At 43.6% G+C, this 14424-nt stretch overlaps 1 protein-coding gene across 1 annotated transcript in view; it reads right to left on the bottom strand.

Annotated features, from left to right (window-relative positions):
• Positions 1 to 14424, bottom strand: part of CARS2 (cysteinyl-tRNA synthetase 2, mitochondrial) — a 40854-nt gene that overhangs the window by 11511 nt on the left and 14919 nt on the right. Inside the window, exons 8-11 of the mRNA XM_074153890.1 lie at positions 13010 to 13143; positions 8783 to 8850; positions 6386 to 6452; positions 460 to 598 (exon numbers count right to left, since the gene is read on the bottom strand). Coding sequence (XP_074009991.1) covers positions 460 to 598; positions 6386 to 6452; positions 8783 to 8850; positions 13010 to 13143 — 408 coding nt within the window. The remainder of the gene's footprint in view (positions 1 to 459; positions 599 to 6385; positions 6453 to 8782; positions 8851 to 13009; positions 13144 to 14424) is intronic.

Raw genomic sequence — 14424 nt, 5'->3', positions numbered from 1 at the left:
TCTCTCCTCTGCTGCAGGGCACAGTGCCAGCCAGCTTGATCACAAGCTCACGTGCCCAAGGCACACTACTTTCCAGTCACCTTTCTTCTTCAGCCGCTAATGCGCAGTTCTGCTTACGAATCGAGTAGCCTCACAACTTCAGTCACAGCTTTGCCTTCTACATCACTCAAGAGGGACAAAGATACAAGTGTCGGGACAAGCACGCTAGATAAATAACATGGATTTTAAAAATACAGTGAACTAAGCGTAGCAGACTATGAGGAAAAGCAGCTGGGTAGACAAAAAAGAAAAAAAAAACTGCTCTTGGCGAGAGCTGGCAGGGAAGACTGCTTCTCAGTCCTTCTTCTGGTCCTGCTTGTTGAAGAGAACTCAGCACACTACAGCGGTCAGCCCTCTAAGCCTGACAGCAAATTATCGCCCACATAATCACAATCTTTCAGATACAGGAGATACACTTACCTTTCCCACAGTATGTCTTCTCTAACAGGCTCGCATACCAGCTGTCCTTTTATATAAGCGTTTGCATCTCTAATAAATGAGGAGATTGCCTGAAGAAGGTGCTTTGCATCATCCATGCTCTCGTCACTAAATTCTACCCCTAAAGGAAAAAACAATTATTTGGGCATTAGGATAGAAAGGATGTTGTCTGTCATACATAGGAACAATATTCTGAGACAAAGTCATTCCAGGAAAAGTTTGCTATTACTTACAAAGCAAACTTTTCTTAAAATTAATTGCATATTTAATTAAAAATTCTGTTCTTCATGCACACTAGGTGAATTAAATCAATATAAAACCACAATCATTACATATGACAAAGTATAACCTACTGGAGACTGATTCAAAAAGTGTCTGGAATCTGACCGAAGCAATAGCTACTTAATTTTTTTTTCCATTATTGAATCTCTCTGTGAAGTTGTTACTCCAAAGCGTTTGGATTGGATATATTTCTAAGCATCCCCCCAGATTTAAGTTGACAAGACATACCTTTAATCTCACCCCTATTTTTTTTCCAATTTTAATTTAGCAATCTGTCTTTAAAGACCTCCAAAGAGACCTAACCCTCACCACGGACTCTGTGAGGAATACAGGCACTTATAGTTAAAAGGCTGCTTCACCAGCATCTAAAATCTACATGGACCTAAAATTTTGTAGTCTAGATTCTGCACTAGATATACAATTCCCTCACAATATCAAAGCTAAACTGGCCGCATCAATTTTTGAAGGCAACTATTAGAGAATATACAGATTGTTTAAACTTGTAAAGGCATGTTTGGGATGGGATTCATCACACCCAACGTACACACTTACACCTAGGCCTCTTTATAGGCACTGGAAAGAAAGATAAAGCCCTAAGGTAAATGATTCATCAAGTCCTAATGAAATCTCTGCTTTACAATGAAATCTGCCATACCTGAACCCTACCGTGCTTCTCTTCCACCAACTGGAAAGATGACATTAGCCCCCCGCTAAGATAGCATCCACACACACACGGACACCCTCGCTGACATGACACTGAGCATCACCTGTAGTTTCCACGGCAGTCTCACCTCTGGTCCTGCGCTCATTACAACCCATTGCTCTGTGCAATTAACCCAACGCTGCCCAGGCACGGACTCTTTAGAGCAGCCAGTCTGAGCAAGGGGACAGAAGCAGCCAGATATGAGGCCCGACCTCGGTTCCATTAGCCTAAATCCCAAAGAAGCCCCACTGTTTTTAAACAGCCTTTACGTAGGATTTATCCCAGTGCAAGTAAGGCATAAGTCCCGACCTCTATTTGTCAGATTTTCCACTTCTGTGTAATTAAATATCTGCATTACTGCCTCATTAACACTGGTTTTAAAATTAAGCTTTACTCAGCTTTTAAAAAGACCGATGTACAGACTTTTAGGAAACGGCCAGATACCGAAAGAGATCATTTATATCCGCTAAGATTACTCAACTGATTACCCCGGTTACAGGAACTCCGTGAGGAGTACTTGATGAAAGTTTATCCTGATGAAGCCTGCTTTGATTAAAGCCATTCTTCTTCCCCGCTTCACGGCACTCTCCTAAACCACCGCCTGCAGGCACTGCAAACCCACCCGGCTCTATAAATCTTCACCGTACTCCCCACTCCTTCCCTCCTGTGTCACCCAGGGCATCATCACTACGTCGTCAAATTTCAAAAACATATATGTTTATTAGCACCAACAAGTAACAAAAGACCAGAGGGGCCAAAATGGTACAGTTCACTCAGGTTCACAAAATCACCAGAGCGGTTCTGGTGACCAGGAGAGCCTTTTGGGGACAGAACCCCACTGCCCACAGCAGGCTCCCAGCCCCTCCACCAAACTGCAGAAGCAAAGCCACTGCTGAGGAGATGCAAGAGAAAAAGCAGTGCCTCACAGCAGGGTCCCACAGGGCTTTGGAGATGGCACCTCTCCATTTAAGCTGCACACAGAAGCAACCTGGCAGGCACACTGGTGGTGGAGCACCATGTTGATGCCTGTGGCACCTCAGAAAGACCTTTTCCCAAGCAGCTCCAGGTGGGCCAAAGGGTGGTTGGTGACTTAGGCCAAGCAGGGGACAGCCAGAGGCACCAGCCAAAGCAGAAAGCCCAGATCACCACCACTGCCCCCAATGTTCAGTTTAATCCCAAGCAGCTTGGTCCCACCAGCCTGAGCAGGCAAAGAGGGCAATGGAGCAGAGACGCTGTGGAAGGGTGACGTCCTGCATCAAAGTCTCTTCCCTTTCACTTTTCTCTTCTTCCCCACGGGTAAGGTATCCTCCCTGTGATAATGACCACCTCGGGAGGGGTCCCCACTCCCATGAAACACACGCATCTCCCTGCACACACCCCTCCCAGCCATTGCCCCTCAGTGACTGGGGCGGTTTGGAGTCACTTTTGTCCCCAAGTGCCCATCACCACACAGGCAGGCAGGGGATAGCCCAGACCACAAAAAAAGACCCATTCTGAGCCCAAGATCTATGTAAACCACAGCGCCAAGCAGGAGCCATTCCCAACTGTCTGGCACTGCCCTCAGCTGCACGCCTACGAAGATCTTTTACGGGCTTGATCCAGTGAATGTGGTAACATCACCCCAAACTTGGATTTTAGCAAGTACAAAAGGCTCTCCTTCACAAGCAGGGATGGCAGGAATCATCCCCAACAGGTTTAGGCTACAAAAACCTTGTTAGGAACAAACAGAAGGTGCTTGGGATCTCACTTCTAATAAAAACACTTAGGAGGCAGACAGCAAGACGAGGAGGAATGCAGTAAACTTTAGACCAAGGGGAATTGACGGCAGGGACAAACTGACAGGCCGCACAGTAAATATCTGGCTCAGCAGAGACTGACTCTGGATCTTCAACTCTGTAGCTCTACAGAGAGGGACCTGGGAGTCCTGGTGAACAAGTTGACCATGAGGCAACCATGTGCCCTTATGGCCAAGAAGGCCAATGGCATCCTGGGGTGCATTAAAAAGAGAGTGGCCAGCAGGTGGAGGGAGGTCATCCTCCCCTCTATTCTGCCCTGGTGAGGCCACATCTGGAGTACTGTGTCCAGTTCTGGGCTCCTCAGTTCAAGAAGGACAGGGAACTACCGGAAAGAGTCCAGCGGAAGGCTACAAAGATCATCAAAGAAATGGAGCACCTCTTTTATGAGGAAAGGCTGAGAGACCTGGGTCTGTTTAGCCTGGAGAAGAGAAGACTGAGAAGGGATCTCATCAATGCTTATAAATATCTAAAGGACGGGTGTCAGGAGGATGTGGCCAGGCTCTTTTCAGAGGTGCCCAGTGACAGGACAAGAGACAACTGGCACAAGCTGGAACATGGGAAGTTCCGTCTGAACATGCGGAAAAACTTCTCTACTTTGAGGGTGTCAGAGCACTGGAACAGGCTGCCCAGAGAGGTTGGGCAGTCTCCTCTGGAGATATTCAAAGCCCGCCTGGATGCATTCCTGTCCAACCTGCTCTAGGTGAACCTGCTTTGGCAGGAGGGTTGGACTAGATGATCTCTGAAAGTCCCTTCCAACACCTACCATTCTGTGATTCTGTGATCTGGTAGCAAATAAGTGCACCCTGCCTCATAAGGTGGAGGTGGCAAACACAGCAGACCTTCGAGCAACCCTTATCTGCCCAATGGCTTACTGGCACTGTACTCTGACATAACACCACCCTATCCTTTCATCAAAGCCACCTATATTTGCACAGGTAGCCCTCTGTTTTTATCACAGGAAGGTGTTTAACCTATAAGCAAGGCAAAAAAAAGGGGTCACATCCTTCTCAAATGCAGAGGTTCAAATGCAGATAGCTGACGTGCAGCAGGGAAGGGGTGGAGGGCTCCACTGCCATTCCTTGCCCCAAGACAAGCTTAGAAATCGACAGCCATTCAGCTTCTGTTTACAGGACAAACTTATATGCGACAGTGTTGTCAGTTTACCCTTTTATCTTATTTTCTTTTAAATACACATTTGCTCAAGACTCCCAAGCGCCCCCAGCTGCAGCTGGGGAGCCATTTATGTGGGCACAACTATTTCACCTTCTGACAAGAGACCCAGAGGAAACAGCCAGGTGTGCCACTGCCCGGTGGCATCACCCCAAAACATCCAGGTGTGCTACCATCCCACCACCTCACCCCACAGCGGCAGTGGTCCCGGCTGCCTGCCCCCATTCCTGCTCCAAACAGAGGCTTGTTCTGCAGCAAACCTCCCACCTGGACCTGCTCTTCCCATCCTACCACCATGCTTTGAAATACTTCAGGAATACATGGCATTCCCAATGCCTTCAGCTGCCTTCAGAGAGGGAGGCTCCATCAGGAAGATCAGCCAGGTGGCTCCTGCAAGCAGCCAGAGCTATTAACAAGCAAAAAGACTTCTGGATCCATTGACTGCATGTCTATAAAGGCTTGCAGCGCATTGCACGCTGACGGACACTCACAAAGCCACAGAGCCTTACCCACGCCAGCCCTCCTGGTCACACTCTGTAATGGTTTGAAGAACCCACAACAATTTATTGTCATTTGGACAATTACTCTCTCACCCAATGACCCCTGCCCACCCAGGAAGGGGAACTGGGGATAAAACAAGGAAAGCTGAGGGTTGAAATATAAACAGATTTAATAGAATAATACTAATTAATGTTAATAACACTAAAGAACCAATACTGACCCCAATACCAATATAAAATATACAAGGATTACACTCAGCCAATGCTATCAGTGGAAGCTGTGCACTCCTAGCAGGGGACAGCAAATGTTGGACACTGTGAGCGCTACGGCTTCAAGGGGAAGGGAAGGCTTCATGGGTCTGGCACTGGGGCAAGAAGTTCTCTGGATCGCCGCCATTAAGAGAAAGAGAACTTCACAGCAAACTTTCTAATTTGTATTGAATGTGATGTTCATGGTATGAAATAATCCTGTCGGCCAGCCTGGGTTAGGCGTCTGGGTCTTGTTCCTCCTCATCCCTGCACCTGGCAAGGCTTGAAAACACTAAGACCTTGAAACCCACATACCATAGCTGGCTATAAAGTAAATATTTTCTCAAATTCAGACACTAGAGTCTTCTAAAAATGCAATTTTCCCACACACTTGAAGAAAAATTAGTCCTGTGTCGCTCGAACCAGGACATACCCCTAGAGGTCCACTGAAATAACCCAGCAGGTGTAGTCCTGTGCTCCACCATCCCCTTACCTTGCCAGGAGAGCCAACAAGCCAGATTGACCCAGCAGTGGTTAGGGAAATACTATCTGCTTTTGACATGCTCCGAACAACTGGTGAAAACACTATCCATACAGAAAACCTCTTCCAGTTCAAAGTAGCATCTGCCTGCTGGAAACAGCATGGTGTAGACAGGGAAGCTGACAAAATCTCCCATGCCTCTCCCCACCGGCAGCGTTTGCCAGGCTAAGACAATCATTAGGTTATCAAGCGCTGGCATAAGCGAGCTACACTGCACCACAGAACTGCCTGAACACTCAGGAACTCCACTGGATGAAAAACGATAACACAGCAGGGAGATAGAAATTTATTAGCAAGCCCTTGTCATACCCTATGGGAATATAAGGCAAAGCTCTACCTAGATACGTCTCCAAAAACAGCTGATCATGACTGAAATAAAAGCGCCTGCAACAGACGCAAATCAGAGATGGAGGTAATTCATTAATTGAAAGTGCAAATAATTGAGAGTCGCAATTAACTGCAGCTCAGGAAGGTGTTCAGATAAATGGTTACGTACTGTGCTCGGTAAAGATGCTTTTTCTAAATGTGAGGCGAAGAGCAGCCCCGCGGAGCGTCGCCGGCCTTTCCACCCCCTGCGAGGTGCTCCACCACCCCTCCGCTGGGGAGCCTGCGTGGGAAGCCATGCTCATCTCAACAAATAAGGGGGGTTTGGGGGTTTTTTCCTTACCTGAGCTGTATCTGCTGCGCAAACAAAACATCCTGAATTGATCCGATGAAAATTTCTTCAGGAAATCCTAAACTCCACCCACAAAAAGACAGCTTTAGCATTATATCAAACAATTTCTTCAGGAGCTCTTCCACCCCCTTACACTAGTTGCACAGCATATTTCAGACAAACTAACATGACAAATAACCCAGTCTTTGTAGTTTAAGACAGGCATAAAGCTTTGAACTGTGACACTGGTTTAAAGTCTAAACTAAATAAAATCTAATTTCATATAAGACAGATGTCTGTACATATATACAAGATATAAATATACACACAATGTCAAATATAAGACAGTGAAAAGCACTATGTAATTATGATCAAACATACACCGTATAAAGACCTTTGCAAAAAGACAAACTGAAATTACTAGGCTAAGACTGGGATACAATTATGCAGGAAAAGACAGCTTCTGAGTTTTGCAAACTTTATGAAAAAAGAAATATTTCTTGAAAAAGAGATGAGTGTAGTTCTTCTGCAGGACTAGAACGTGAAGGAAAATGGGGTGTGAACAAAAATAACTTCTTTTTTTTTTTGTATTGCTAGAATTTATCTGTTTATTATGAAACCTTGTTAGTTTCACCCTAATATTTATCGGACTTTATAAATAATTTACTGTAGTATAAAGTAAGTTATTACTATTACTACTAGTGTAATTAATTTACACTAATAGTATAAAGAACTATTTAAATGCTCAGAAAGTACACTGATAAAACATTCGATCCCTTCCACCTCTGCTCTCAGCAAGGCTGGACACCGTGCGTGGCAGATTGACTGTGAACACTGCATTCCTGCTTTTTTTTTTTTTTTAATTTACAAACTGGTGACAGTAGCTTTATAACACTGAAGTGCCACTGAAATAGAAAATCATAAGGAGAAGTCAATACAAGTGAGAAAATTCAGAAAGTGTCATTGGCTTAAAGATGCACTTTTCAAAATTTAGCTTCTGCTACCAGACTAAACCAGCCTGAACACTGAAGGTAGCAAAGCGTCGACAATGTGCTGTCTCTCAAGTGAAAACAGAAATAATTGAGGCAATCAGGGCTAAATCAAGAAATAGACAGTGATGCTGTTTGTTGTGGTGGGTGGGGTTTTTTGTTGGTTTTTTTTTTTAAAATGAAGTCTATATAACCGAGTGTACCCAACGTGCCCAGACGCTTTACGCTAATAGACAGAGGTAGAACAATAGGAGTAAAGTATGGAAATAAATTCAAATTTGGGAAAGGACCATCCAAACAGGAAAAACTAATTCTGCCTTTCGTTAAAAACGGAGCACAGAGAAAGCATCACTGCTCTTTCAAAGCAGGTTGCTTGGCCATGCATTATCTGGGGGTCAGAATTAATAGCTATTAAATTAATAGAATGGTTAGAGTTGGAAGGGACCTTAAAGATGATCAAGTTCCAACCCCCCTGCCATGGGCAGGGACACCTCCCATTAGAGCAGGTTGCTCAAAGCCCCATCCAGCCTGGTCTTGAACACTTTCAGGGACGGGGCATCCATAACTTCTCCGGGCAACCTGTTCCAGTGCCTCACCACCCTCACAGGAAAGAAAAACTTAATACTTAAATTTCTTAATACTTAAAGGGTGGGTGTCAAGAGGATGGGGCCAGTATTTTTTTCAGTGGTGCCCAGTGACAGGACAAGAGGTAACAGGTACAAACTTGAACATAAGAAGTTCCACCTAAACATGAGGAGGAACTTCTTTACTTTGAGGGTGGCAGAGCACTAGAACAGGCTGCCCAGGGAGGTGGTGGAGTCTCCTTCTCTGGAGACATTCAAAACCCGCCTGGACACATTCCTGTGCAACCTGCTCTAGGTGGACCTGCTTTGGCAGGGGGGTTGGACTAGATGATCTCCAGAGGTCCCTTCCAACCGCATATCATTCTGTGATACCCAAGAGCTTCCTGACAAAACACTGACAATGTGTCCCATTTCACCTACAGCAGAACAAGGCAAAACATCTCCTCTTTTGTAAGCCCCAAAAGCATACGCACTATTAAGAGCAGACAGACGAGAACTCATCACTGTAGAACAGAACCATTTAGGTTAGAAAACACCCTTGAGATTGTTAAGTCTGACCATAAACCTATAACACAGAAGCCTGGTACGGGGCACAAACGCTGCTCCTGCAAATGCTCTCAGCTCAACAAAATCTGTATTATAAGCAAACCTCAAGTACAAGCGGGTTTCCTACATCCAGATCCACAATAACAGGCACACCAACATTAGGGAAATGCTCTGCTTCAGGTCTTTCACTGCAGCGTAAGCACTCGCTCCAAAGTCTTCTCAAAAGAGGGCTGTGACTAATATTTACATATTATCAACATACATGGCTTCAATCGACAGAAATAGATTACCTTAATTGTTACGTAGTTTTTTAATGACTTGGACATTTTTTCTTGACTTCCTTTAACATGCAAATGCCCTAGAACAGAAAAAAAAAATTAATCAGGATAAATAAGCATGCTTCTGAATGGGGAGTGGATGAGAAAGACCGCACAGAGACACTGGAAACGCTGGAGGCAGCATATGCTGTGATGGACACGTGCCAACCATTTCAATGCAACACGTAACATATTTTTCACTAGCTTTGCCTACAGTCCTGCATACCTCGGGTGAATTTTAAAAGATAGAAAAAGTTAAAAAAAAAAAACAAAACCAAAAAACCAGCAACAACAAAACACCACCATACGCAGAGACACTAATAAGGAAAAAACAAAGTCTCTGCTCAGAACTGATAATAAACTGATACAAACAAGTAAGCAGGCAAATACTTTTCAGTCTTCACGGACAAGTACCTCAACTGTTACTCTTGGCTTTTCAGAAATATTTTAAGACCTTTAAAGATCTTCCATTACAATATTCTTGAAACTCAAACAATTATCTGTACTTAATACTTACTGGTATATTATATATACTGGTATATATAATATATACTATTATAATACATAATAGTTATGTAACTAATAATTACAAGCTTAAATACTTGCTGTATTTAATACAACTTAATACAGCTGTAATGCTCTTTTTTTTAAAAACCAAAAAAGTGTATTGCGCTGGTTCAAAATACTGTACGTATACAATTAATTTTCTGCACATTCCCTACTTCTCCAGACTTTGGGAGACTGAGAAAAAGAAGGGGGAGGGAGGGATGTAGCTATGATGCCTAATTTGAACTAGCTTATCTTGAAAGCTCTAGCAATGCTCAGGGATTGCATTTTAATAACCACATGTACCACTGGTAAGCATCTCTATTGCATTTAGGAAAGTACATAGAGCTCGGCTTCAGGACTGAAAGTTCTGTCGAAGCAAGACAGCAGATGGGCAACCTCAGGCTGTTCCATCAGCAGTGGTGCTGTGGCATAAACACGATTTATTCACAGCACCGGAGAGGTGCGGAACACATAGCCAATAAAAGACTATTCAGCATCGTTTCAGAAATGCTGTTAAAAGCCTTAATTGGCTTCTCCTAATAAAGGAGTAATCCTGTAAGTTACCAAGCACCTACAACTAACAAACAATTTTCAGGCACTTCACAACCTGCAGAATCCAGAACTTAATCTTATTTACAGGCTGATTTTTAAGCATGCACCGTTCTTACTCTGGGATACTACATGAGCGCTCTGCATTCTTTCAGATTAGGACAACATATGACCACGCTTCTCCTTTTACAGGTGGTGGCAGAGGTGGCATTTCTTGCTCAGCAGCCCAAGTTTTGTGCTACTCTCTGCACAGCGCTGCTTTTGGAACCCCCTCCCTTCCTCATGTGGATAAAATCCCCATTGCGTCTATCTGGATACAAAAGCAACACGCTCAGGCCTGGTAAATGGATCTGTTTTCACTTCTTGGCTACTTCTGACAATGATTCAAAGCAGTGGGGATTCTTCATAAGAAGGCTACCTCCGGTCCTACCCTGACCACCTGGAAATTTAGGTTTGCACAACACACTCTACACAGAGTAGGAAAGAATCAAGAGATCTACGGATGCAGAGCTACAGCAGAAATCTACAATCAATCCAAAATCTCATTTTCATCATAATTTATCCTGACTGCTGGCAGGTGAGGCCACTTTCACTGCTGCGTGGTTAAACTTGAGGCCCTCAATAAGAACATTCAGGCTGTCAGAGGCACTGGACCAGAGCTCTTGCAATCAAGTAAAACCCACAAACTTCTCCTGGGAGACGGGGAAGAGCCTGAGTATGATTATTATCTTTTTTTTTGCAGAGGTGCCTAAATATTGACTTACTTAACTTTAGGCAGCCAAGCTTAAACTAGTTTGATTGCCTTTTCCTAATAAGGAAGAGGTAACATCTGAATTTGAAATAATACTCCTCTTCCAGAGTTTCAGCACTTAGAATGATTTCATTAAAGAATCACAAAATACAAGGATTTTCATAACTTTGGCTTGGCGCTCTTCCCAGAGTACAAGTAGTCTAAAAATAAAGTCCTTATAAAAAGATTTATCCCCAGTGCAGGGATTTTCTTCCTCTAATGGGGATTGCTCCTCCAATTCTGAGCCTGCTAAAATTCTGAAGTCTGCTACCAGAATAAATTGTTTCTGAAGCTGATTCATTTGCCCTAAATAATTCACACTATCGTCCTCCAGCAAAATCTTTTGACTTAATGAATGTGATCTGTCAGCTCCTAGAGAACCTCAGTGTACAAATTGCCCTTGGAATTAAGTTCTTTCTTTATTTTTTTTTTTTAAGAAAAATTGACTCCTCTTTATTTAGTTAGTTTCAAAGAATATCTCCCCTATAGTTTCAATTCCAAACTTGAGAAGTCAGATTCACCAGTTTTCAACAGAAGTCTCTACCTGGCAGTAACCAGTGCATCTCAGTGGAAGTGCAGAGAATTCCCCAGCACTTCAGGAGCAAAGCACACCCTGGAGGATGCATCAGCCTCTGGACGATTGCTATTGATTTATTACAGGCTCCACAGCGGGAACTGAAACTAGAATTCAATATTCATTCCATACAGTACAAATATATGTTAAAAAAAAAAAACAAAAAGCCCAAGTAATTCCCAGAGCATAGCACAGGTTTAACTCTGCATCTCTTACTCAGGGAAGCAGCTCAAAGAGTTCACTAAGACATCTTGACAACGTACTGTTCAGCAAGAAGAGAGACTGCAGATTTGAACCTGACTTTCTATTGACTTCAGTTCTTTGGAGACCATCCAGACTATCCATGACTGCAACAGGAAGAACGGATTTCAAGACTTCCATCAATGGCAACAGCGCTAGGACCATGAGATAATGATGTAGTTCAAAGCACTGTTCAGTACAAACTTCACTGAAGCGCTATCGTGCAAAGGCAAAAAGGATACATAATGCCAGGCAGTACCGTAAGCTGAAGACCAGGTGAGTAAAAGACACTGGTACAGTTTAGTCAGGCGTAGCCAGCAAGGTCACTTCTTGGGGAAGAGACAAGGTCTGTGACATCTATGGGCTACACCAATACTACGTCGCTCACACTCCATAGGAAAGCAGAGGGACACTGAAGTTGGTCAGACACCGGAGAGGGTAAAGGGACCGTAGTGATCAACATCTCCACTTATCTACAGAGCCGAGGGATGAGCGACTTGGTCTTTATGTAGCCCACAGATACACAGACATCCTTGTCTCTACCCACCAGCAACCTCATTGATGATGCCCAACCAGAGTAGACCAAAGCATCTGACTCACGTGGTCTCCAGTATGAATCTTCTTTCTCTACCCATCATTAGGCATAATGCTACTGGTGGATAAAATAGGCTTCCCAGGAGAATTTAAATAGTTACAGGTACACGAATTGCACACGCGAAACATCCAATGCTTGGTTGCTGCAGCAGTGTCTGCCTGCAAGGCTTCCCCAACATTTCAAACCATACAAAACATCCCAGCTCTGATATTTCTCTCCAGGATCACAAGTTTGTGAGCTTTGTTGGTTCGTCTGTTCATGTATCTTAGCATTCTCTCCATTCTTATTTTCCAGCAGTACCGATGTCTTTTCTTAGCATGATTAAAAGCCTTTCACCGTATTTACAAACATAGGCTATATTATTCTGCGTGCTACTGAAGACTTATTTTTAAGCCATGTGCTGAGAGATGTTGGAGACCAAGACTGGTTTATTCCATTCTCCATACTTTTAAAACATTACAATCAGCTATCTGCCCACCCGCCACCTCCACCCCTAGTCTTCAGATACCTGTTTCTAAGACAGCAGGAACTGCTGGTTTTAAGAGGACTACATAAACACATATAGAAAAGATCAAGTATTTTCACCCTCATCCTGTTACAGCCAAAATACAATTAAAAATGAAAGCGTATCACAAAGAGTACCCTCAAATTTTGAGAAAACTCAAATGAAAGGGAATGAGATTCTACAGGAAGAAGTCTTCTTTCCACATTTTCAATTAGGAGTAAGCACTGTATGTGGGCTGTGCATACACTGTTATTATTTGGAGATTTCCCCACATGAAATTTAGCAGTATCCACCTGCTTGGAAGGTTTCCCTCATACCATATAAATGCCAAACCTAAAAAAAAATTAAAAAAAAAAAAAAATCCTACATGCCTCTTCGATGATTAATATTTTACTTACCAGAATGCAAAAAGTAATTCCCCCATTGCTCACACTGATGATACACCTCGCACTGTGCGATTTCATTTTCATGATGAGGAAATGCAAGATCTATTCCACCAGTATGGATGTCCAGCTGCTTTCCAAACACTGCACTGTAACAATATTTTCCTGATGGGTAAGTAGAACACTACAAAAGGTTTTTGTAAAAGAAATGCAGAAAAGAATAAGATGAAACAACATAAATTTAAGTGTTCAATTTAATGACTGCAATTTTAAAACAGGACTTTACACAGATCTTGGATACCAAAACTGCAGCAGAACTTGCATGGACAGGACCCGTATCTGCCCGCAATTAATTCTCCTTAGTAGGAACAATTATTTTTCTAACTTAGATAAAAGAATGGCAAGCAGCACATCTCCTTTCCTTTTTCTGCTACAGTTTCAGCATCAGATAGTTGCCTTCATCTGCAAACCTAACAACTTCAAAGTGATGAACACTTCTGTAAATTTGGTATTACTATTCTTTATCTTGTACCTTTTCTGTACGAATTCAGGCAATACTGTACATAGTCATGATAGAAAATGCTTGGTTCTATATTGTTATGATGTCAAAAGAAAGCATCAGTGCCTCTGATCTCCCAAGGCCATTCCTCTCATCCCAACAGCACTCCTGCATCGGTGCGGGTCACCCATGGGCTCTCTGCAAATATTGGTGGCTGGAAGTAAGGTATTCATATGGCAACAGGACAGACCCAGAGGCTTTCTGGTTAAACCCCAGGAGTCAAGGCTGCTACGCCCTGTCTGCTGCTCCAGCAAGCCCTTGCTAGCTCACGATGGACAAATGAATAACTTCATTTTGCCCATCTATTAAACAAAGACAACACCTACTCACAGGGAGGTAAATCAATGCTAACTGCCCAGAAACTAGGGGCTCTCAAACTGGGCAAGATGCAAGACCTACACGGCAGAAAATAAAAGGCAACCCCCCCCCACAGACATACACAGTCTTTCCATATGTCACAATAACAAGTTGCGCTGGGTAGCTGGCTAGATACTAACAATTCTGTCCCTTTTGGGGACAAAACACCCTGTTAACACCCTGGCTCACAATGGCTCTGCAGAAGCAGTTGGGGCACAGGAAGAAAAAAAAACGAGAAGAAAGGAGGGGAGAAAGACCAGCTGTTTCTAAATAGAAACAGGTTCGTGCCCCTCTGCTTCCTCCTGTCTGCTCCAAAACCAGCTTAAGCACAGACCTGCACAGCAGCAGCCCCACCTCAAGCCTTCCCTTGTGCCATCTATAGAGGAGCACTGGCCACTTGCTGTTTCCTCCAACAAGACCATTAAAAGCTGAGGAGAGGGGAGAGACAGATCTCCAAAATGTTCAGGGGTGGGAGGAGCAGCCCGTCTCACCACAAACTCCATCGAGATCAGAC

This window comes from Numenius arquata, chromosome 1 (assembly GCF_964106895.1).
Source record: "Numenius arquata chromosome 1, bNumArq3.hap1.1, whole genome shotgun sequence".
Taxonomy (NCBI): Eukaryota; Metazoa; Chordata; class Aves; order Charadriiformes; family Scolopacidae; genus Numenius; species Numenius arquata.
Note: the sequence above shows the minus strand (reverse complement) of the source record. Positions and strands in the feature narration are given on the sequence as shown.